General features: G+C 43.5%; 1 protein-coding gene across 2 annotated transcripts in view; it reads right to left on the minus strand.

Moving 5' to 3' along the window:
- Window positions 1-2,395: 2,395 nt before the first annotated feature.
- The window catches only part of LOC100548653 (ligand of Numb protein X 2-like), a 29,552-nt gene continuing 10,284 nt past the window's right edge, over window positions 2,396-21,663 (minus strand). The window contains exons 2-10 of one of the 2 annotated variants that reach the window (XM_085230398.1): window positions 19,704-20,167; window positions 16,985-17,229; window positions 15,426-15,622; window positions 13,709-14,077; window positions 11,531-11,710; window positions 10,046-10,220; window positions 9,673-9,883; window positions 5,512-5,670; window positions 2,396-4,465 (exon numbers count right to left, since the gene is read on the minus strand). In XM_085230398.1, coding sequence (XP_085086524.1) covers window positions 4,330-4,465; window positions 5,512-5,670; window positions 9,673-9,883; window positions 10,046-10,220; window positions 11,531-11,710; window positions 13,709-14,077; window positions 15,426-15,622; window positions 16,985-17,229; window positions 19,704-20,092 — 2,061 coding nt within the window. In that variant the 5' untranslated portion in view covers window positions 20,093-20,167 and the 3' untranslated portion in view covers window positions 2,396-4,329. The remainder of the gene's footprint in view (window positions 4,466-5,511; window positions 5,671-9,672; window positions 9,884-10,045; window positions 10,221-11,530; window positions 11,711-13,708; window positions 14,078-15,425; window positions 15,623-16,984; window positions 17,230-19,703; window positions 20,168-21,663) is intronic. The other variant, XM_085230397.1, reaches the window with a different exon arrangement.

Below are 21,663 nucleotides of genomic sequence, written 5' to 3' on the forward strand. Positions count from 1 at the left end.
CTCTGCTGCCTTCAGGGAGCTGTTGTGTTCACACAGGGTATGCAAAGACTTCAAAGCTTCTTTTAATCCATACAGACATAGTTCTACCACGTTACACCTGTAAGTGGAAAATCAATGGGCAACCCATAGTAAGAGCATGAGTTTCTTTTTAATTAGCTTTGACTAACTGTTGTTTTTTTTTTAACTAAGGGTTGAGCTGAATAATTTAGCACACTAGGTAACAAAAAGTTCCATCTAGCAGTTTGCCCTCATGGGGTTGGCTTATTTCTATTTGGGTATTACCAACACTCCTGTGCAATGCATTCCTTCCCCCCTTAAATCTTAAAATAAATTCAGTCAAATTCCAGACTTTGTTTGGACTTTAGTACTGGTTGAGTAGGGTGCAAACATTTATGGGTGGGAAGAACAGGGGAAGTAGTTTTGAGGGGTTTTGGTATGCCTGGTTCTTAAAGAGAATGTTGCACTTCTGTTAGCATGAATCCACGTGTCTCATTTTAAGTATCTTCCACTGTTTTGACTTGATATTTCAAACTGTTCTAAATCTCTGCCCTAAAATAATGTGGTTTTGAAACTTTACATATTTTTTGTATTGTAATCTTGCAAGTCAGAGTGTCATGTGAAGCTTACAACTGTAGAGACTTGAGCCAGTATAGCACTATGGTAACAGTTTATATGCTATGATGGTGCATTTGATGGGTCATTAACTACCAAACCTATGGGGAGAAGAATAAAGTATGGGTTTTTTTTTTTGTTTCGTTTTTTTTGTAATATTGCTTTTAAAATGTGCTTTGAGGTCATGGGATGTACATGCGTGGGTGAGGTGTGTGCCATGAATCAGCTGCAGAGCAAGGCTGCAATCAGGCTTCAAGGCCCCCAGTGCTCTGTCAGGGCCAGGGGAGCAGCTGGGGTGCGGGATGAGCACAGGGGAGATAGAAATAAAAGTGAGAGGGATTGAGAATGCTGGGTGCATGCGGTCTGGAAGCATGCTGGTGTCTTCCATTGCCTGGGTGTGTTTTGGTGCTGGCAGAGGCCACAGTTCAGCTTGATTTTTGGGCTGGTTGAAGCCATTTCAGCCTTGTCCCCCAATGCTGGGCCAGCACAGTGTGCAAGAGGGTTTGGCTGACAGCAGTCCTGTCAGGAAAACAGGTTGTGGTTGTGCAGACTCCAATCCTTTGTGCAATTTGCAGCTGCCAAGCACACTGGTGTAACTGGCCCATTGTAGAAGAGAGCGATGGGAGTGACGGAGAGCAGGAGCCAGCCCTGCTGCTGACAGATGTCTGCATCCTCCTCATTGCACTGCAGTGACACGTGCTCCTGCTCCGCTTGCGCTGCTGGGGAGCATGGAAGAGGGAGAAGCACCAGGGATCCTTGCTGGTGCCTCCAGAGCGAGCTTGTGTTCTGTAATTGAGAAATCTGATTTTTTTTTTTCCAGAAGATGATCTCTGAAATCACTGGGGCACTGAGGAAAATGCCAGGCAGTGGCCCCCAGACCTGGCTGAGCTGTTTTTTGCCTTTCTTGAATCAGGGGAAAATGCTTGTCAGTACAATTTCATGCTGAGGTAAATGTAGAGTTTAGCCCCCAGCCAGTTCCTTCTCCTCCATTTCTGCACTCAGGTCCAAGGTTGTACAGAACTATCCTGCATCTCTGCTCCTTTTCTCTTCTTGTGTTTGTGGAGGTGGCTGAAGCTGCCCAACCTTTAAATAGGTGTAATTAAGAGTGATCACATCCAGTCTGCATCCTGCTGCACCTGGGTGGTGTCATGAAAGGGGGGGAAAATAGAGAATTCTCTTTTGAAGAGTTACTGCTGCCAGTTCCTTCCTCGTGTATGTTGGTGAATGTCCTCCTAAGGACAGACTCAAGCCTTTCACTGATACTAGCAGGGCTAACAGTTTTATTCTAGCACAATAAATAGAGGTGAAATGTTTGCCTTTAATGTATTAGAGATTTATAAAGATGGAGCTTTGGAAATAATCTTCGCTTATGCCAAGTAACTGCTGCAAGTTTCATGTCACGTTTCCTGGGGCTAATGAATGGTGACTCTAATATTCACTAGAGATCAGGAAGTTAAACTTCATTCCATAAAGCTTTTATTCCCTAGGTTGGCTTTCTCAGTCCATCCAGTTCAGAGCCCCACAAGACCAGTGAGATAACTAAGGGAAAAGAGCATGTGGGAGTTGGTTTTGTTCTTCTTTCTCCAATCACAGTATATTTCTGGGTAATCCAGCTCCTCTCCCAGGAGAAGCAGAAGTCAGCTGCACAACCTCCTGCCTGGCAAGGTCACTCAGCTTCTTTAAGCTGGTTGAGATGTTGAGATGTTCTGTTCTGGGACATTAGCTGATGTGCAAGAGGGTAAAGAAGAAAAAAAAAAGAAAAAAAAAGCACCCATAATCCATGTTGGCTTTCAGTAATATTAGAATAATTTATAGAGGCATCAAAACAAATTCAACATCTATTAACAAGCTGATATTACAATCAGTACTTAATTATGAGGACATTTTGGTGAAGTTAAAGGCACCTTGAAACGAGATGGAGTAAAAGTCATGCTGACTTCTGCAGCATACCCTTCATTTTAACGGTCTGACCACCCTCTGCATGGCTTTCTCCTGCCATCCTTTATACAAGCCCCATTTGCACAACTCAGTAAGAATTGCCCTCTTTCCACCTATGTAAATATTCACTGTTCCATATTGGGCACAGATTCTCTATCACGATAGGAAGGAGACCAAAATGCTTCACCTTCTTTTCTGTCAGACACAGCTCAAGTGACTTGTTTTCCACAGGCACGTTTCTGACTTCAGAATCATTCCACTCTCACTGTTAGCTAGCAGCAACAGCTGATCCCATTCTTTCTGCTGTTTAAGACAGTAGCTGCATTTATTGGCCAAATGGAGAGGCCACACCATGTGCCAGGGGAGCTTTTGAGACAAATGGATCTTAAGCTATTTCTGTACAATGGGCTCTGATAACAGGGCCTGCTGTATGCTGTCTCAAGCTCACTTCCTCTGGCTGTTAAGTCACTTGGTGTGTAAACAGCTCAATCATGTAGCAAGAAACAGGTCCACTCTGCTCTAATAGCCAATTACCAATAGCCAGCCCTAAGAAAAGCACTGCTGAGGATGATGGGCACATACTTGCAGTCTGTTTGCTACTACAAGGAATTAGAACATTCATTCTAGGTAGTATTTTTACAGAAGAGACCCCTTTGATTAATCTTACAGTCTGAGCTGGTTCCATAAAAAGTACAGCAGAAACAGCACAGAGAGATCTCTGATGTGAGAAAGATCTGTTTCTTATACTGCTAATTAGCAACTTAAAAAAAAAAAAAAGGAATTGCTTCATGTAGAGTTTGTTTCCAGGTAGAAATTTAACAGGTGTTGGAGGTCAGACCAACCCGTTGGGACTTCGTTTCTTTCATTCTAACCTTTACCTACACAGTGGGTTGGAACTGAAGCCCAAGGTGTGCTATCCTGGAGATTCCAACACAGCAAGCTACAATTTGCTACAGAACTGCAAGCACATCTTGTTCCTGCTGCCTCAGCTCTGCCTCTCATCACTGGGAAACTAAAAGACAGACAGCTTCTCATCAACAAACCTGCTTTCTTAGCCATCTGCTTTTGGGAAAAGCTGGTCACTCATCGAGTCTTAAAACCAGAGACATCAAGCTGAGGAAATTGATAAAAACTACACAAGTTCCTCATCTCTGCTACCTGGTGATAGGACCGTCATAGGAGTCACCACAGCTCTGCCATGCTCAGTTGGCAGCTCTTCAGCTGCAAACTTCTTTGATGTATAAAAACATTCAGTAGATTGAAGCAGCCTAAGAACATAAAACTGTGGGCTACAAGACCTGCTTAAGTGGACTGCATCCTCACTGTTTTATTAGTGGCTTTTATAAACATAAAATGATTCAGTGTCCAGTATGGCAGTAAGGTAGAGAGCAGCAGCCAAGTGGTATTCGTAGGCCAGTCACGTGTTTTAACCTGGTCAAAACATTAAATGGAAAGAGGAGCTCTAAAACTAAAAAGCAAAGATGGGTGAGTCCTAGAGAAACACTGCAACACCAATACTAACAAGCTCTATTGAGTCCAAGAAGCTACAAGTGTTCTGAGTCACCATTATTTTCAATCTAACAATCAGTCGGTGGCAACCTCCACACAGTAAAGAAATGTTTTCTCCAAAAATGAAGTGAAAATTATTGTCATGACGCAGTATGCTGTATAGCAAGAGTTCAGCACTCCCTCAGTTTGTCATGTTCAGCTCAGTGTGGTGGTCAGCAAATCTGATACCAAGGATGATCCTTAAGGCTGCTGCGTGATTTGTCAAAGCTTTCACACAAGGCTCCCTGGCCAGGATACCACAGTAAGTGTCACTTTGTTCTTTTGCTCCTTCAGCATTGGGATTAGTTCCGAGTTGCTCATTCCAACCGCTGGTACGCCATTTACTGCCACTATTTCATCTCCACACCTAATCAGAAGGACAAAAAATGAGCTCGTCATAAGTAAATTCATTAACATTGTAACCTTGTCCACCAAGATCACCTACTCCACCCCCATACCAAGATCATAAATTCTTTACTGAAGTGACTCTTAGATAAAGGGCAAAAAGAGAACAGATGCAAACATGGAGAAACGACAGCAGGGGAGGAAGACAGTGCTGTTCACAGGAGTGCAACTGGCCGGCCTGGCAGTAGAGGGCTGGGCCAAGAGAAATGCTCACAGGCTGAGGCATTCTCGCTCTGTAGCTTGATTCAATAGGTTTTTCAGGCTGCCTGCTTCACCCAACCACAGTGCACCCAGATACCTTCCATGTGGCTGTACAGCTCAGCTGCAGTGGGATGAGATGCCAGAGCCAGCTCCTCTCCTTCCCTCAGTCTTACAGGACTCCCCAGGCACTAAAACAGGATGCCCAGCTGGCCCCAGGCCCCCACCAGGGCTCTGACCAGCTCTATTCTTTCATGCTTCCCAGGGTAGCAAAGCCTGGCTCACTGCACTGAAACTGCCCCCCTGCTAGAGAGCAGCCTGTAACAGTATTGCACTTGCAGCCTGCTGCGTGCTTGTGGAAGAGCTGGTTCTGGTGGATCCTGGAAGTAATGCAGACTACTCACCACTCTGCCTGCTGCATTACTGACAGGGCAGCAAGGCTACCTTTCATTTTCTCTACAGGAGGGCTTTTCCTACTTACACTGAGGCAGTCTTCATAATTCAAGTGATTTTTTTTTTACTCAGAAGCCTCTATGGTTAATCTGGAACATCCCCTTTCTAGTTCTTCTTAATTACTCAATTAAAGCCTTTACAGCCTTTTAAAATACAACATTTAACTCCCTTTAGTAGGTGGTTATGCTTTTATAGAAAAAGCACTCATTAATACAGGGTTTTGGTAATACTATTAACTGCCTAAGCGCGCAGCTATGGATTAGAAGTCCTTAACTTAAGCTCAGCCAGTCAAAAGGGTAAAAGCTCTCCAGGGAAATGATGCTTCTGCCTCGAGCCCACAGAAGAGTTCACACTCACTTCAGCCTTGCGTTGCGGCAGGCGGGCGTCCCAGGCACGATGGTTTTGATGAAGAAGGGCTGGTTTCCTTTGCTCTCCTCAAAGCCTCCAACAATGCTGAAGCCCCAGCTTTCCTGGTTGCCTTTGCTAAGGACAATATCTTGACAGCAGTGAAGGTAGCTGCAAAGAAGGCACAGCCAAAAACAGAAAGTTTGTAAACATGCTTCAAGGAAAGCCAACTGACCAGAAGTTTACATTTTCCTTTGGGGGAAGTGCAGCTATGCAACAGCCTTGTCTTTCTTCTCATTTGATGGGCTGAAGGCAGCCCCTTTGTGCAAGGTGTGTTGTGGGACGTTACCAAATCTGAAGACAGCAGCCTTTTAGAAGTCAGTACTGTCAGCAGTAGTCAAAGAGTTTAAAAATGACTCTGCTCTCAAAGGGCTTGTGAACTGAAAAATTCACGAATTCACTTCTGAATTACTTAATAATTTTTCCTAGCAGAGGAACAAAAACCGTATCAACTATAAACAGCACTGCTAAACCCCATGCACTCAATGGGAATTGAGACTTTTATTCAGCTTGGTACAACGAAGGCATTCAGCAGCCATGTCTCACTGATGGCAAGTGAGCACTATGAGGTGAGGCAGCATTCCTTCTGCATACCACATCAGAGTGTGAGATGCCTTTCTGCAGGAAAGGACTGCTAACCCAGGGCTGCTGTGTACAGTAAGACGGCGACGGCAGATCGCTGGTGTGCTAGCCCCACTCAGTGAGGTGCCTTCCCAGTGAGCCTGAGGCACATGGCAAGGGAGAACACAATAATGAAGTGCTAACAGAACTTGTGCTCTGAGCTTGCAGCACAAGGACATGCCAGGCCCTTGCAAGGCGTCTGAAGAGGTGTGGCAGAAGCACAGGCCAGCAGTCAGGTAATGTTCTGGCACCAGCAGGCTGCATGGAACTGCTGCTCATCACCCACTGAGGTACTCCTGCAGCTGAACTTCTCCTTTACAAAGTTTTTGCCTCAAGAACTTTGCTTGAGCAGTTTGCAGATGAGTTTCAGATTTCAAAAGCCTTCTCAGTTAACTTCTCACTGAGACACAGATCCAATTATCTGCTTTCAAACAAATTCACTTCCATACCAGTTCCTCATACGTTAACGCTGGGAGACCCTAGGAGACCCAGCTGCAGCTTACTGGTGCCTCCAATTTTCTGCTGGTATTATACAAATTAAAAAAAACACAGCTATGACAAACATATATGGCATCTGGTGCAAATAAGCAGCCTAGAGAACAGAAGTGCTACTTCAGCATGAAACATAAGCGAGCACTGAACACATTCTTCAAGAATTGAAAAAGGCTCTTTGCTAGAAATCTATTTCCATATGAAAAGGGCTTTTAAGAAGAGAAACATTAGTTTCCATAATGGAAAATGACTGTGAGAAAAATATTTTGGACTTCACAGAAAGGAAAGGTGCAGATTTTATTCTGGGAGGCTCCCTGCTAGATCTGCATCCCCCTCAGAGTTTGTGGAATGTGCTGCTCCAGTGGGGCCACAGCAGGGAGGACCTCAAGGTCACTGCAGAATTGCTCAAGCTTTGTGGACTGGCTGCAGATAGATCTCAAAGTAAGAGGGATGCTGCTTTTCCACCCCTGAGCATTAACAGCCAAGCCTAATGTGGCAGGGACTGTTTCAGGAGTCAAAAGCTGATACAGAGCAAGAGAGGGTAACTCAAAGATTCAGGATTCAAAGAGCAATGAATTAAGATCCCCAACACCACGTTTTGAGATGGTACTTTATACTATGAGTAACTGGTCTTTAACAATCCTATGAAGAAATGAAGCTCGTAAGGTATCTTCTGTGACACATACAGTGATCATGATAATCATTCAAACAGCAGTAATTACTAGTATATAATTAACTTGAAACACTCACCACCACCAGATTACTAGCAAAACAATGGAGAGAGTAGAAGTCTATGGGGACAGCAGGGTTTCCCACAGTTGTATTACAAGAGAAAAAAGCCAGAATGTCAGGCACCCGGCTCTGTTGCCTGAGGCTGGAGAGAAGAGTGTTCCCACCTCATCCCTCCAGCAGCACAGATGTCTGCATCTTCATCAGGCACGCATGGCCAGAGGCAAGGATGGAAATTCTGGCCCAAGCTTACACACCAAATGTTGTGGTATCCAAGCAACCTTATGAGCATGGAGTGTTTCCTTTCAGAGGACTGTGACTAAGATGCTCCTGTTATTCTGTCACCTGGCATCCCAAGAAAGATACAAGACAAGGCTGTGATCTCCTCTTCAGCACCTGTAGCCTGGCACGTAACCCAGCTTCTACAAGATGGGCTACAGGGGCTGTGCAGCTCAGAGCCTGCATGTCACTCAGTGAGCCAGCCTGACAGCATTTGATGTAAAGAAAATAACCCACAGATACAAGAACCAAGGCTGGAATTAAACACTGTAGGCTCAAGCGTTGCAGCAACTGAGCACGTTTCTCTAGCCCTGAGCTAGACTTTGACTCCAGTCTTTCAGCATGAAAGCTTCCACTGAGAAGGATTTAAGGACTTCTGTATCAGAGTAGTAGCTGTAAAAAAATGCTGAGCATGACCAAAATTCTACATGCCATCAGCACTAAGCTTAAAGCTTCCACACTGACTGCTACCAGGTCTTACTAAAAGCAGGTGGAAAAGCAGATGAGAAAGAATTAGAGCCATTTTTACTATTGGAAACAAGAAAAATTTTGTTGACTCCTAAAGGTCAGTTCAAGAAAGGAAGCCTGAAGAGCAGAAAGGGCATCTGAAATCACTGCTCCCTGCTTCAGTAGTGAGACCTTCTACCAGGCAAAGGAAGGGGGAGCCAACATTATTACCAGCAGCAAAAGGATTTCAAGCAATGCATTACATGGCAAATAATGTCAGCCTATGCTTGAAATGAAGGCAAGTTCTCAGTGAGTAAAGAATGGACACCAGTCCGTCACCAGCAGGAAGCGTGGTGATGCTGGGAACCAGTACACATCCAAAGAAATTGGAGAAAGGAAGAAGGGAGAAGGCATGGCCAGTTTTTCCTGGCTGTACTTCGCTGCTGGAGCACCCAAGAGGAACAAGCACCTGCTAGCAGCTGAGAATGCGTACCCAGGTTTGGGCTATCCAGGTACAGCTTGAACTGGTTCACAGCAGGCCTGCACAGAATGGACGAGCTGATTCTGAGGGAGAGTGGAGGAAACTAGAGGACTGTGGTGAGCACAAGCCAAGTTAGTCACCTGAGACACAAAGCTACCTTCCTTTGGCTGTTTTGTTTAGCACTTACAGGCTGCTAAGTAACACAGGGGTAATGTAACAAGACGCTTGTTAGTCTTTCTTCTTTCAGATGCCTCAAGAAACAAAGCTATAAATAATCTGAGCTTCCCACAAAAGGGTTTGGCTTAACTGTTCTACATTCGTCTTCTGCACGATCCCTCTCCAGTTACCTGAAATGAAACAGATTCCATCTCTTCTGGCTGAATGTACTTTCATGAAACCACAGAAGTGAACAAACAAGAGGTTCACCTCACCAGAAAGGAGACAGAAAATAAGTTTTTGACATCTCAGCTCTGTAACATGGAACATACCATGCTGCTGCTAAAAATCTTTGCTAAGTTAATGATCCAAACCTTTGCAGCAGGGTAACTCAGCAATTCAGAATGGTTTATGCTTCACATTAGAGATCACACAATTAGAACAGCCAGAAAGAATTAGACTGAAAGAGTTCCTCCAAATGAGATGATCAGAATCGGTATTGTAAAGCAGCAGTTACCTGCTAGCCTCTGTAATGCCATCCAGAAAGAGAGACAGTGATTTCAGCTAGCAACGTTTCAGAAGGGACTGGTTCTATGCTGACTAAATTTCAAACCAGTGCCTCACATTCCAAAAATCTATGCTCTTCATTTTCTGTGTCACTTCTCTTAGAAAAGCGAAAAAAAAAAAAGTTTTTCAGAAACTTCTGAAACATGGTTACTGTGCAACAGAAGTGGAAAAACAAGGGGTAACGCTGGAAGAAACAGCTGAAGTTCTTTATGCATTCATTGTGCTGTGATCTCCTTTCCTCTGTCTTAAAGCTAACAAGGATACTGGCAAGCCAACCCACAAAGAAGTTCATTTCTAGTGTTTAAGTCAGCTCAGTGACTGAGATCACTAAACAAATGTACCTGGGCAATCCAAGCCATGTGATCCAGAGGGGAGACCAGCTGAATCCTCGCTCCTTGATGTCTAGAGAGGGATCTGTGGTGTCTGTTAAAAGGATTTCCAAGGCTTTCAGTATGACTGAGTGGGAAGCCGCATTAGATTTCAGTGCTGAGACAGCTTCATAGTAGTTCAGGTGAGTCAAATCAATGCCATTTATACTCAAAAGTACATCTCCTGTTGATTAAATAAAATGGGATTATTGCAAAATTTGTGCTCTGAAGCACGTTCCTGCCTCAAGGTCTCATGTGGAACCCTGCTTCCAATTTCACCTTACTATCTACATCCAAATTCTGCTTAAAACAGTTCCCAACCTGTAAAGGATCTGAGTCTCCTTACCTCGCTTGATTCTGCCATCCCTGAAGAGGCACCCGATGGGCTGTACACTTGTTACATATATAGGGAGCTTGTTTTTGTTATCTCGTCCACCTCCAATTGTTATTCCTAGGGATTCCTTTGGTTCCTTCTTTATTGCAACTGTCTTTTCATGACTTACATATCCTGGAGGTAATTCCTACAATAAAATGACAATACAATACAGATTCATTAATGCAATTAACATGAAAAGCTCAGAGTCAGAAGAAAATAAGCATTATGTTTCTTTAACTCAGAACATTTGGCGATACTGCTAGATGGCAAAGTCACTTTCTTGTACTTTGTACGAGTGAAAATACTACTCTGTATTTCCAATGTGACACTGCTATGACTGAGGAATAGCTGTCTGGAAAACAGCTGCTCTCCCAACAATCCTGCTTCCTTTTGCTGTAAAGAGATGCTCACTCTGAGAACAGTTTTGCACCAAGGAACAAGGCCACTCGTATCAAGCAATCAACCCCCTTCTGATACTACTGAACTGGGATCGGTAACTTCTGAATTATTTTGCTTCTCATGCATGACTTAAAAGGTATATGGAAACTTGATGTTTGCTCTGTTTATGTTATAATCACCCCTCATCCTGATTTCTGCTCCTCAAGCCAATACAACATAAATGGATAAAACAGACAAGTAGGAGTTGTTTGAGATACCATATATAAAAGAAAAATCAAAGTTGGAGATGCTGACAAAGATAGCCAGCATCCCTAGAAAATGAATGTGTCTAATGATTATAAGAGCATTACTTAAAGTTTAAATATCAGAGTTTATTATTTCCCTGTTAATTTGCAAATAATTGCAGATGTAACCAACTGTGGCAGTAGAAGTAGGTTCCTTACTAATCTTCAACATAGGCATTTAGACACAGAAGTCTAGGCAGTTTTAGAATGTTTTCTCCCACAGGTGATACCTCTAAGCATGGAGCAAACCTCCACTGGTACAGAAGATTGGCAATTCTCTTGCAGGATATTCTTGTAACATTCAAATGGATGGCAGATACAACACTCGAGTCACAGCAGCACTACAGTGTGATTTGTGTAGTTTCTACTTCTGTGTCACAGAGCTGTGTCTCCAAACCAGAAACATAACTTAATATCACTGCACTACACCCTGAACACACTGTGCTTTATGAATGTCAAGAGGTCAACCACTGGCCCTGTTAGTGTCTTATGGACTGTAAATTTCCCATGGCCCTTTACAAACAAGGAGGGATTAAACACTTGTTCTGCATCAACACTAGAGACAACTGGAAATTTTGAGATATTCTTTCCAGTAGATGACAAATGCAGAGTTTTCTAGTGCCAGCAGCCACAAACATGCTGCTTGTCAATAGCTCAAGAAGAAAAGGAGCTACTAATCAGTTATACGTAATAAGTAACTGTCACGGAGCTAACATAATGGATCTATTGGACCAGGAGTAACCAGTGTTTTTGCTGTTATTTCTAAGCTTACCTTCTGGTAGTTGGACTTCCGTCTGTAGTGACTCTGGTCTAGTCTTCTTCTGTGGTGCACTGGGCTTCCTCCTCCGCTGCTGCTGCTGCTGTTGTTTGACGTGCTGCCATCTTCCCCTTGGTCCAACAGCTGCATTCCTGGCTGCCTCAGGACTACGAAGTTTACTCTGGATTCACTGGTCTGCCAGGAGCAAAAAAGAACGCCTGAAACCATTAGAAGTCAAGCAAAAGACGGCAAAACAGGATGATTGCTTCCTCTGCTTTGGTACGTGCAACAAGAACAGTGTATCGCAATACAAAATGAACAGCTGGAACCACCAATCCACACAATGGACAACCATCACAGAAGTAGTAGATGCTTTTTCTTTTGTTGTAAAGATACTTGTTATAGCTCCTTTCCAGCCTATATGCCACATCTGTTGTTCAGTATTTCTCCCATCCGAATACCTAAAAACCTGACATTTTGCCTAAGATTGCTGCCAGTTAAAAACTCAACCAGCTGTCTATCTGGCCCTGACAGAACTACAGTAAAAGCATTCACTATTGTTACTGCTCTTCTATCTGAAAGAACAAACTGAATTAATCCAACAAAACCTTATTGTGAAGGACTCTATTGGGGTAAGGCGTCTGTGCTTGCTTGGGGCATTTCCTGCAACAGATGAGAGAAGTACAGCTGCTGTTCTCACTACTGGATGTGTCCCACACTCCTCTGGTGGCACATGAATTCCATGGCCTGGGAAGAGGGACTGCATCAACTGCTTTGCTTCTGTTGTTGTTTTAGTCAGCTGGTTGGTCCATGTGTGTTTTTAAGCTACCAAAGGACAGGGTTTTCACAAAACAGAAATTTTAAGTCTTTCATCTCCAAAATCGCTTCAGGATGCAGTTTTTTTCCCCAAAGCAATTTGGCACATATCTTGTAAATATATTGTAAATATTGCATCCTGCTTTGGGGATTTGCCCTCCCTTCATTCCTGAGTAGCAGTATAAATGAATGTGCATATATAGTATAGGTGTAAGTGGTACTTCACAATACTTTTCTCCAAACAGTTTGCAATCAAAATTAGAACAAAGTTTAACCAAGAAGCTCTCAGAAGAACAGAACGTTTGGAAAAAAGTCAGTTCTACAGAATGTCACTTCAAAAGGAATTAAATTCCCAAAGCCAATGAAGCCAGTTCTGAGACTTACTGATCTTAGTGGGATGAAGTTCCTCATACAGAAGTTACACTTGCACACTACTACAGAAACACAACAGCAAGAATGAAAAAAAAAAAAAAAAAAAAATCTAAGAGGCCATAGTATGGAATCACATATACAGTAGAAGGAAAGATCTCAGTGCTGGAATCCTGCTGTTACTATTCTATTCTCCCACCGCACTGTACTCTCCTTTGCTAATTAGCAGGAAGAGAACTGGCTCTCCCTCACTCTGCTGACCTTGGATCCTTTCCAGGATATAAACAATATGTGATCAGATGTATTGTGTCAGGATCTTCAGATCAAAACAGAAACTGGAGTTCACTGCCTAGAAATATAAAGAATTTAAAAACTAATCTTTGTGACATCTACTGCACACATAGCAATCCCTGTTCCTCAATCAATATTCCTGGCCTGCTCTGTTACCAAAACACTTGGCACGCTGCAGTAAGAACAAATCTCTATTGTGAATGAAAAGCCACCTTTTTCCTACCCTTTTTAGCATTTAAAAAAGTTTTTAGTCTGAGATGTCGTTTGCGTGGAGAGGTGGTAGGCTGTGGAGGGAGTCTGGAAAACATCTTCAGTTTGACTGCTCGAAGCACAAGAAGCTGTCCAATCTCTTCTGGTTTTTGTGATGTATGCATCTATACAGAGCATACAAATTCTTATTCTGCAAGAAACTCTTCACACTGCCACACCACAAAAAAATTCCAATTGCCTTGGCTAAGCTGACATGCCACTAGCAACTGCCTCACTTCAGACTTGTCAGATGACTCATGATGTATTCCCACTCTTCATGTTTATCTTCGCTTGGAAGCAGCATTTCCCACACATCTGCAGAGAAGTTACTTTCCCAGAAAGAGATTTTAGGGAAGGCAGTTTGCTCCAGCATATTCTGTTAGCCCCTGGGTCAGAGCAGGAGCCCTGCCACCAATGCAGAAAGCTGCAGAATCATTAGCCACACAATTTCTATGCATTATAAATTACCTGGATGATCTGTGCAGCAGTCTCAGGTGTTCCTTGCCTCAAATCCTGGCCATTTATAGACAGTACTCTGTCATTTCGACTCAGCTTCCCATTTTTGGCTGCCAAACCTCCCTCGAGCAGATCCAGAATAAAAATCCCTGCCTCATCCGTCTTCCTGATCAGTTTGATTCCCAAGGGTTCGGATCGGTCTCTCTTTACCAAGGTGACATGGATCACTTCCTGATTTGTAGCAGAAGTGGAGTCCTGTTGTGTAGTCTTATTGGAAAAGCCTTTCTCTTGCAGGACAATGAGGTGGAGAACAGGACCTGGGTGGCGCAGGAAGGACACAGCTTGGCAGTGAGTCACACTGCTGATGTTGACACCATTCACCTAGAAAAACAAACAAACCAGAGTCCCTAATCAGAACCTATGCAATTTAGGCACTGTCTACAATGCAGAACATCACAAAGCTGGAGACAGGATGCACAATCCCTATTCAATGCCATGACTGAAGCAGCTGTTCCTCACGCACATTAGAGAGCAGAGTTTTCTAAAAAAGCAAGCAGAAGAAAGCAGATGAACTAAGGCTATCAGTGATGGTGAGTACCTAAGTACACGGATGCGATAGGACCACTGACGTGGCTAACCAACCCGAAACTGCAAGATGTTAAATCATGACGTGTACGTCATGACACTGCAGAACTGCTCTCCACTGACTTCCAGCATTCAATATGCTCTTGGAGGAGAAGAGCTAAACTGGAGACTACCCACCCCTCACTTGGGGGAGCAGTCCACAGCCTACAAAACTTCTGGAATTGCCGCTCTAATCATGCTTTTACCAAAAGTAACTCCGAGAAGCTGATTTTCACTTTGTCTGCTGTCACACAAAATTTTGTAGTGTCCTTCTTTCAGGATGGCAGCAGGGCTACTAAGTGTGGGAACCTGCTCTAATTACAGTCCAGTCAAGATTGAAAGGTGTGCAGTTTGGATACAGCAGAAGTTGTGTTGTTGGTCTGCATGAGAAACCAACTTGGAGATTCAATCGGCCACTTGTGCACAAGGCTGCCACTCATTACTGACGTCCACAGCCCAACAGGATAATTAGGTCTTTATGGCTTGCCAGATGATTGGGCAGCCATAGCCAGAAGGTGCTAACCGTTTTTCTGCAGGTAGGTTTTAGTGCCATGGACAAGCCTCTGTCACCCTGGTCAGCACACTGCAACAAGCATAATGGCATGTCAGATTCATCTGGAAACTAAGTCTGGCCGTGGGTCAGCATGGTACAAGGCGGGTGCTCCTTATTACTCACATTATATATGTGATGTTGACTTCAAGTTGTAAGGTCTAAAGCTTACAACCTGCCCATTACAGAAATGCACCTTAAGCAACATAGTAAAGCAAGTAACTATGACCTCCAAGCTAGAGCACAATCCACTGGAGAGAAATGGTGATACTGGGTGAAATTTATCACATAAAGATCTTTTCACTTCATACAAAATGGTAAGAATTCAAAAATCTGGAGGGATCAGAAGGGTCCTCAAATCTACTTCTCAACTCCAGGAGACAGATGATGCTATTGACAGACGTGTCTGATCAGTGCTTTAAAAAAAAAAAAAAAAAAAAAAAAAAAAGAAAAAAGAAAAAAGCCTTCTCTGTAGAGATTTCCCAGTTTTTCTAGGCAACTGTGCCTGTTTATCCCTTTAGTTAAGGCAAGCAATGAGACAGGAGGGTTGCATACCTCAAGAATATGGTCCCCAGGTGCTATTCTTCCATCTGCAGCAATGATAGAATCCCGCAAGACTTCTTGAACAACAATGTTTCCTAGTGGGGTGTCCTTACCCCCAACTATTCTCATCCCAAGCTCTTCCTCTGGATCTTCTCTGTGAATTTCAATTGTGCTCGTTTCAGCCACAGGGCTAGCTCTCTGAGGAGCATCTGATGGTGGAAATCAAAGAGAAAAAAAACAACACATGAATGGAACCTTCTTCCATGTAGCCCCACAAGATTTTTAACACTGTTAAAGTAGCATCTAGAGGGAAAGGAAGAGAAAACAGCTATCAGGAGAGAAAAAGCTAGGTCAAACTGAAAGCTAAAAAGGCCTTATTTCTGTAGTTTCTCCAGAACATCTTGCCCTAACTTGTGGCAAATTTTAACTCTCTCACTGCTATTTCTTGTGTTTCACTACAGGGTATTCAGTGTGTTTCACTTAGACATTTAGTTTTCTGCTGTGACAGCTGGACTCCTAGAAGCACACATGCACTAATCCCAAATTCCACAGTACCCATTAGAGAAGGGAACTGCTGCACTATAATTACTGGTCTGTCATGAGGTGATTCTACCACAGGCAGTTCACTACAACTTCCCTCCTCTAATTTCCTTTCCTCCTCTTCTTCCATCTCTCCTATAACACAGAAGTAATGTTTACCTATTTCAGAGCCTCCTGAAACCTAAGCAATGCTTCTCAGACACTTTGAAGATGAAAGTAGTTGTTAGCAAGTCATTTTAAAGCTACCAGCACTGCAACATTTAGTCAAGCCCAGCACTCTAGTGAAGCCAAGCAGACTGACTGCAAAGGTGAACTGCAGGTCTCAAACAAAAGATGCAAAATCTGCTCCAAGTGTACTCAGAGTAAAAGCCAACTGAGAACTAAGCTGACCTGTGCAATGACACATCAGCAGACATGTACCCAGCTCCAGTCTCTGCACATCTGGAAACTGAGACACACTCTCAAACAAGGCACTTAGATTTCCACGCTCCTTCCTTCTGGCAGGGATTGACACAAGAGGTTCTAAGCTGCAGTGCAGATGGTTACTTTTATCTGCAAGGGTTTCATAAGTAACTACTAATCCAAAACCAGGCTAGGCTATAAGAACACAGTTGCTTTGTACTGTAAGGGAGGTGCTGACCACTCCAGGAAATCAACTGTATATTTAACTTTCTGAACAAGATTAAGAAGTTGGAGCGTTTCCTAATCACTAATTATTTGGCTTCTATAAGTGCTTTTAGTGCTGCACATTCCCATTGAGAGAAACTGCATTAATTTCTGCAAAGAAAACTGTAAATACAACATTCACTGCAGCCTGAGATCTCAGAGTTGTTTTGTGCCAGCAGTTCTGTGCTTCTGAGCAGATTTTTCCACATGCAATGCACACTGATGAATATATCTTCCCTCTCCTCAAGAGCAAGCTGAGGAAAGAGAGGTTATCTAACCACACTGGAGAAGCATCTGAAATAATTACCTCATTTTTATATTATAAAAGGCAATTACATAGTTACATCTGTTTATCAAACTCTCACCTTCTTCAGTCTCCTCAAAAGCTGGGTTAACCAGTCCAGGCTCTGCAGTCCCTAGTGATACCACAGCAGCTGCAGAGCTTTCTGCTAAAAGCGTGGATCCTCCGCTGGGTACCTCTGGATCCCTGGGCACCTCTGGATCCCTGGGCGTGCTTGTCTCCACCTTGCTGAGGGGCTCTTCCTTCCCTTTGGAAACAGGGTTCCTTTTCCGTTGTAGCTCACATTTGTATTTCTTGAAACCAGGACACCTGGAGAGAGATTGTCAGTGACCATCAGTGGCTGACACAGCACACGTAGGCTCTGAGTGACAAAAGCAGGCAAAGAAGTACGTTCAGGACCTCAGCAGCTGCTGAGTTTGGGTCACAGATGCTTGAAGTTGTTCTCATTCTACTTTCAGCTTCTACTTGCATAAGTAGAAGAGCGGACTACTTTCTTACTTTCAAAATTATTAAGCTCAATATTTTTAAAAAGAAAATGGAAGAGGAAGAGGACTTACTCTTGCTAAATATTTACATGGCAAACTCTCAGTGAAGACAATACCTCTTTTAAAACATAAGTAAACACTTAGCTCTGTGCATTTAGAGCTGATGATGAACTGTAACTTTATGCAAAGGAAGTGACTCGAATTTCAAGCTCAGCTCTGAATCGAGCTTTGTTTTTAACGAGCTGGTAACATGGGAGAGCAGTGAGCAGAGCTTGATTCTTTTTCCCCTGAGCGAGGCCTGACCCTCGGGCAGCTCCTGGCCTCCAATCCATGCTGAAGATGAATGGGAGCAATTCACAGAAGCTTTACTCCCACTGACCACTCCCCACCTGGAGATTCAAGGAGTAACACTGCACTCAAAAAAATGTGCTCTGTATGCAGTTACACCGTAGCTATCTCAGCAAGAACAAGTGAGGAAAAACAAGCTCTTTTATCAAAAGCACTTAGAGAAAAGTAGCAGGTAAGGAAAGTGATGAATGCAAAAGCGTCACTTTCAGAGACATGAGTACTACTGGGTGTTGACCAGAGTCACTTTTCAAATTAAACCCTATTTACATTCTGGATAAACAAGCCTTACCCAGGAATTATCCGGTGTATCCCTGGTCATCTTTCGCTTGGAGCCAATAAAATGACCCTAAAAGTTACGGGCAGAAGCTAGCTGACCCACTTAGGCACAACCCTCTTAAGATGTGGCGAAATAAATGAATTTTGCTAAGGGCAACGGAATACCCCAAGAAACAAGCTGCTAGTTGCTACTAGGTATTCTACTATAATTTAATCTCACTTATAGTTAAAAAATCCACAAACATCCAAACCCCAGTGTAATTTTTTTTTTTCTCCTTTTTTTCACTTTTCAATCTAAAAACGCTCACAACCCAAAGTCGTGATTTTTAGAATACTCCATTCCCACTGGAGATGCTAAGAACTGTATATGGGAAGGAGATACTTTCCAGTCAGGTCTTCAATATAAACACTGAAGAATGCCTCCCTCTCTGAAGTGTAACTCATGCATCAGAGGGATTAGCAAGTGACAGAAGTCTACTGGTACCAAGGCAGACTTATGGAGCTCAGAGGAAGGTTCTGACCCCTCAGCTCTGTACCCAGCCCCACTCTGGCCCTGCCCGTGCAGCACCACAACTATGTAGGCATCCTGTCTGCAGCACCACCATTCAGCCCTGATGGTAATGAGAAAACAGTACAGTCAGTTCAAGGACGCTGTGAGCTTTCCCAGGCATCTTCCATCACTGCCCCAGCTCTAACAGGAGCTCTCAGCTTGTGGTAACAAAGACAGGCAAAACAGCAAGGGTAGGAGCTCGGCTGGAACTGTGAGTATATCTCAAGTGCTGTGTGACCTATTTATAACACATGGCACTGACTCAAAAAAGCTACAACACAGCTGAAGGGAAACAAGCTGCGCTTCTCAATACCAACTGAGAAAAGTACACCTCACCAAAGAAGGTCTGCTTCTGCCTGCAGTTAGCAAGCAGCTTGCACTTAGCTCCCTTTCCTGCAATCATTAACTAGGAACAGATGTCATTCCATACCATGCTGAGACCTCTGTCACTGACACTTCAGAACTTTGCCTGCTACCAGCTCAGCCAACAACAGAAGTACCTAAACACATCTCTGCTGAAGTGCAAGGAAGAAAAAACCTCTTCCTCTACACAAAGGGAAAAATGTATATGTGCTTCGTTTTCTCAGCAGAAGAATGAGAGAGGATAATGGAATTATAAGTAGGTGATTCAGCAACTGCATAATGCACAGCTTGGAGGGACTTACACTGTTTGGATCAAAGACATATATTGCACATCTTAATTGGACCAATTAAACTGGTAACAATGCACGATCCCTTGCCTCCAGAGTATTGACTTAGTGCCTGTCTTTCTTTTCCACACAAGTGAAAGAAAGAATGTGCATCTTTGTAATTGTTTACAAAGAGACAGGCTCCCCAGATCAGGACACATGATTTATATACAACTGAGTGGTTTTGCATCCACAGACAACTTGCCTGCAAGAAGGCAAGGAAGGACCTCAACCTTTGCCCTGTAGCACATGGGAGCTCACTTCCCTAGCTCACAATTATGCTGTCTTCACACACCCACCTTTCTGGCCTCACCTGCTGTCACCTCACCTCTGCTGGTCCCATTTTGTCCCCATCTAAAAAGCTTTCTGCTCAGAAGCACAAGAGACAGATGGTATTACATGCAGAGTGACAACGCAAGGTAAATGGGAAAGCACCTGTTCTTCAGGTGAGCTTCTAGTTCACACCGCTGCATTGTCTGCTGACACTCTGCCTTGAATGGACAGACGACAACCAGCTTATCCAACAAGTTTCGGACTAGAAGGCTGGACTTGTGGCACTGCTGGAGAGAGAGTTTCTTCCGATCCATAGGACAGAAGTTATACTCCTGCATGAAGTTTTCAAGGCACTTGAAACAGTACGTATGTCCACAGGGGGTGTCCATAGGCTGGAGCAGAGGCTGAAGGCAGATGTGGCAAATGAGTTCATCGTCCACTTCATTCTGGAAGTTGTAGAGATGATTGTCTGGCAAGAGGTGGAACTGACCGCATTCACAGCACAGCTCAGCACCGTGGTGTGCCTGCTCTTCTGCTGTGGGATCAGCCATGGTGGCCAGGAAGTGCACTCCCAGGGCAGCAGGAAGGAAATGTGTCCTGTAGCAGCTGTTGACAGAGCTCCTCTGCTGAAAAGAAGAGAAAGAGAGATTTCCAGCCAACTGCCAGCTCACGATGTAGCCAATTAAAAATTAAATTGCATTCCTGCCTTAAGTTTCCCTGGTATTCTCACCCCTACCAACCCCATAAGAGTTCTTCCTTCCAGAGAGATCCTGTAAATGATCAACCCAAGGATGAGAGATCAAAAGGACACGATTCAGCAAAATGTTTAAATGGATGAACTGAAGCTGAAATTACTTTACACACAACAGTGACACAGGGTGTGTAAAACCCCACGAAATATGAATTGGAAAAGCTGAGACAAACACTGCACATTCTTGAGAGAGTAATTTTCACATGGACCATTTTTCTCTAGAGCTTTCCAGAGAATACTGAATATTATCCATTTATAAGACATGTATGGTGAAAGATCAGTTTGAGGATTTCTACTTGTCTGGATTTTTGGTTTGGTCTTTTTTTGGGAGAGTGGTCTGAGGATGAGGAAGAAGAAGAGGAAAAAATTTCAAAAGAAACAAAAAAAATCTGAGCCAGATTTCCTTCCTCTTAGGCTCACTCCCTCCACAAAACATTAGAGTTAACAAAGAATGCATTGTTCCCTTCTCATCCATGCCTAAATTTATCCACGGAAACATATTTTCTTTGAAAATATTCAAGTTTTCTAAGGGGGGAAAAGCCATAAGTACAGCGCATGTCACAGTTGGCTGTACTGTAAGACAAAGGCTTGAGCTTCAGCTTCTTACAGGTTGGGAGGTAAGGGACAAACTGAGCTCTTTGCAGCTGCTGCTGTACTGATGTTAATAACAGTGTCTCCAGTCACACCCCTTTTGAATCTTGCCTATTGTAATTAAATATAAAATTCACCTGAGTTTGCTGCAGATCACATGCAGAGACACTGCTGCAGAAAGGATTACTCTTAACCTGGCGATGCGGTACTAGATGAAGTTATATGACTGGGTTTTTTAAGTCCATTTTAAAAATCCCAGTTTAAAAATAAAGGCACAACAGTGACTAAATGGAAAATATTTGAAAATAGTTGCTTTGTCTGGAACAGGTAATAGCCTGAGCAAGAGCGAACACCGGTCTGCACCGGTGCCTGGAGGACGCGGCTGGCACGCAGCAGCGACATCGCAGGAGGGTAGGCAAGAACAATAAGATAGCAGGAACAGCCAGAAAAAATTAGTCATGGGTTTCTAATAAAAAACATACATCATTCCACCTCAATTAATTGTCAAGCATAAGTCATCTATTTAATTAAAGGGATAATATATCACCGACAGAATCAAGTGATTTCCCGGGCAAATTTTTATGTAGTGCAGAGAGGTGGTGGCACTCGTAGGGGGGAAGCAAGCACCAAGCTGCTCTGCTGCAGTGCCAGAAAGCACCTTCCCTTGCAGGAAGGGCTTACATGGGGCACACAGCCCCTGCTCTTTTCACTGCATTCACTCCTTAGCTCTTACCCACAGATAGGAGCAGATGTGCCCTGCCCTTCCAGAAATGCCACTGA

The sequence above is a fragment of the Meleagris gallopavo genome, chromosome 9 (genome assembly GCF_905368555.1).
Source record: "Meleagris gallopavo chromosome 9, MGAL_WU_HG_1.1, whole genome shotgun sequence".
Lineage (NCBI taxonomy): Eukaryota > Metazoa > Chordata > Aves > Galliformes > Phasianidae > Meleagris > Meleagris gallopavo.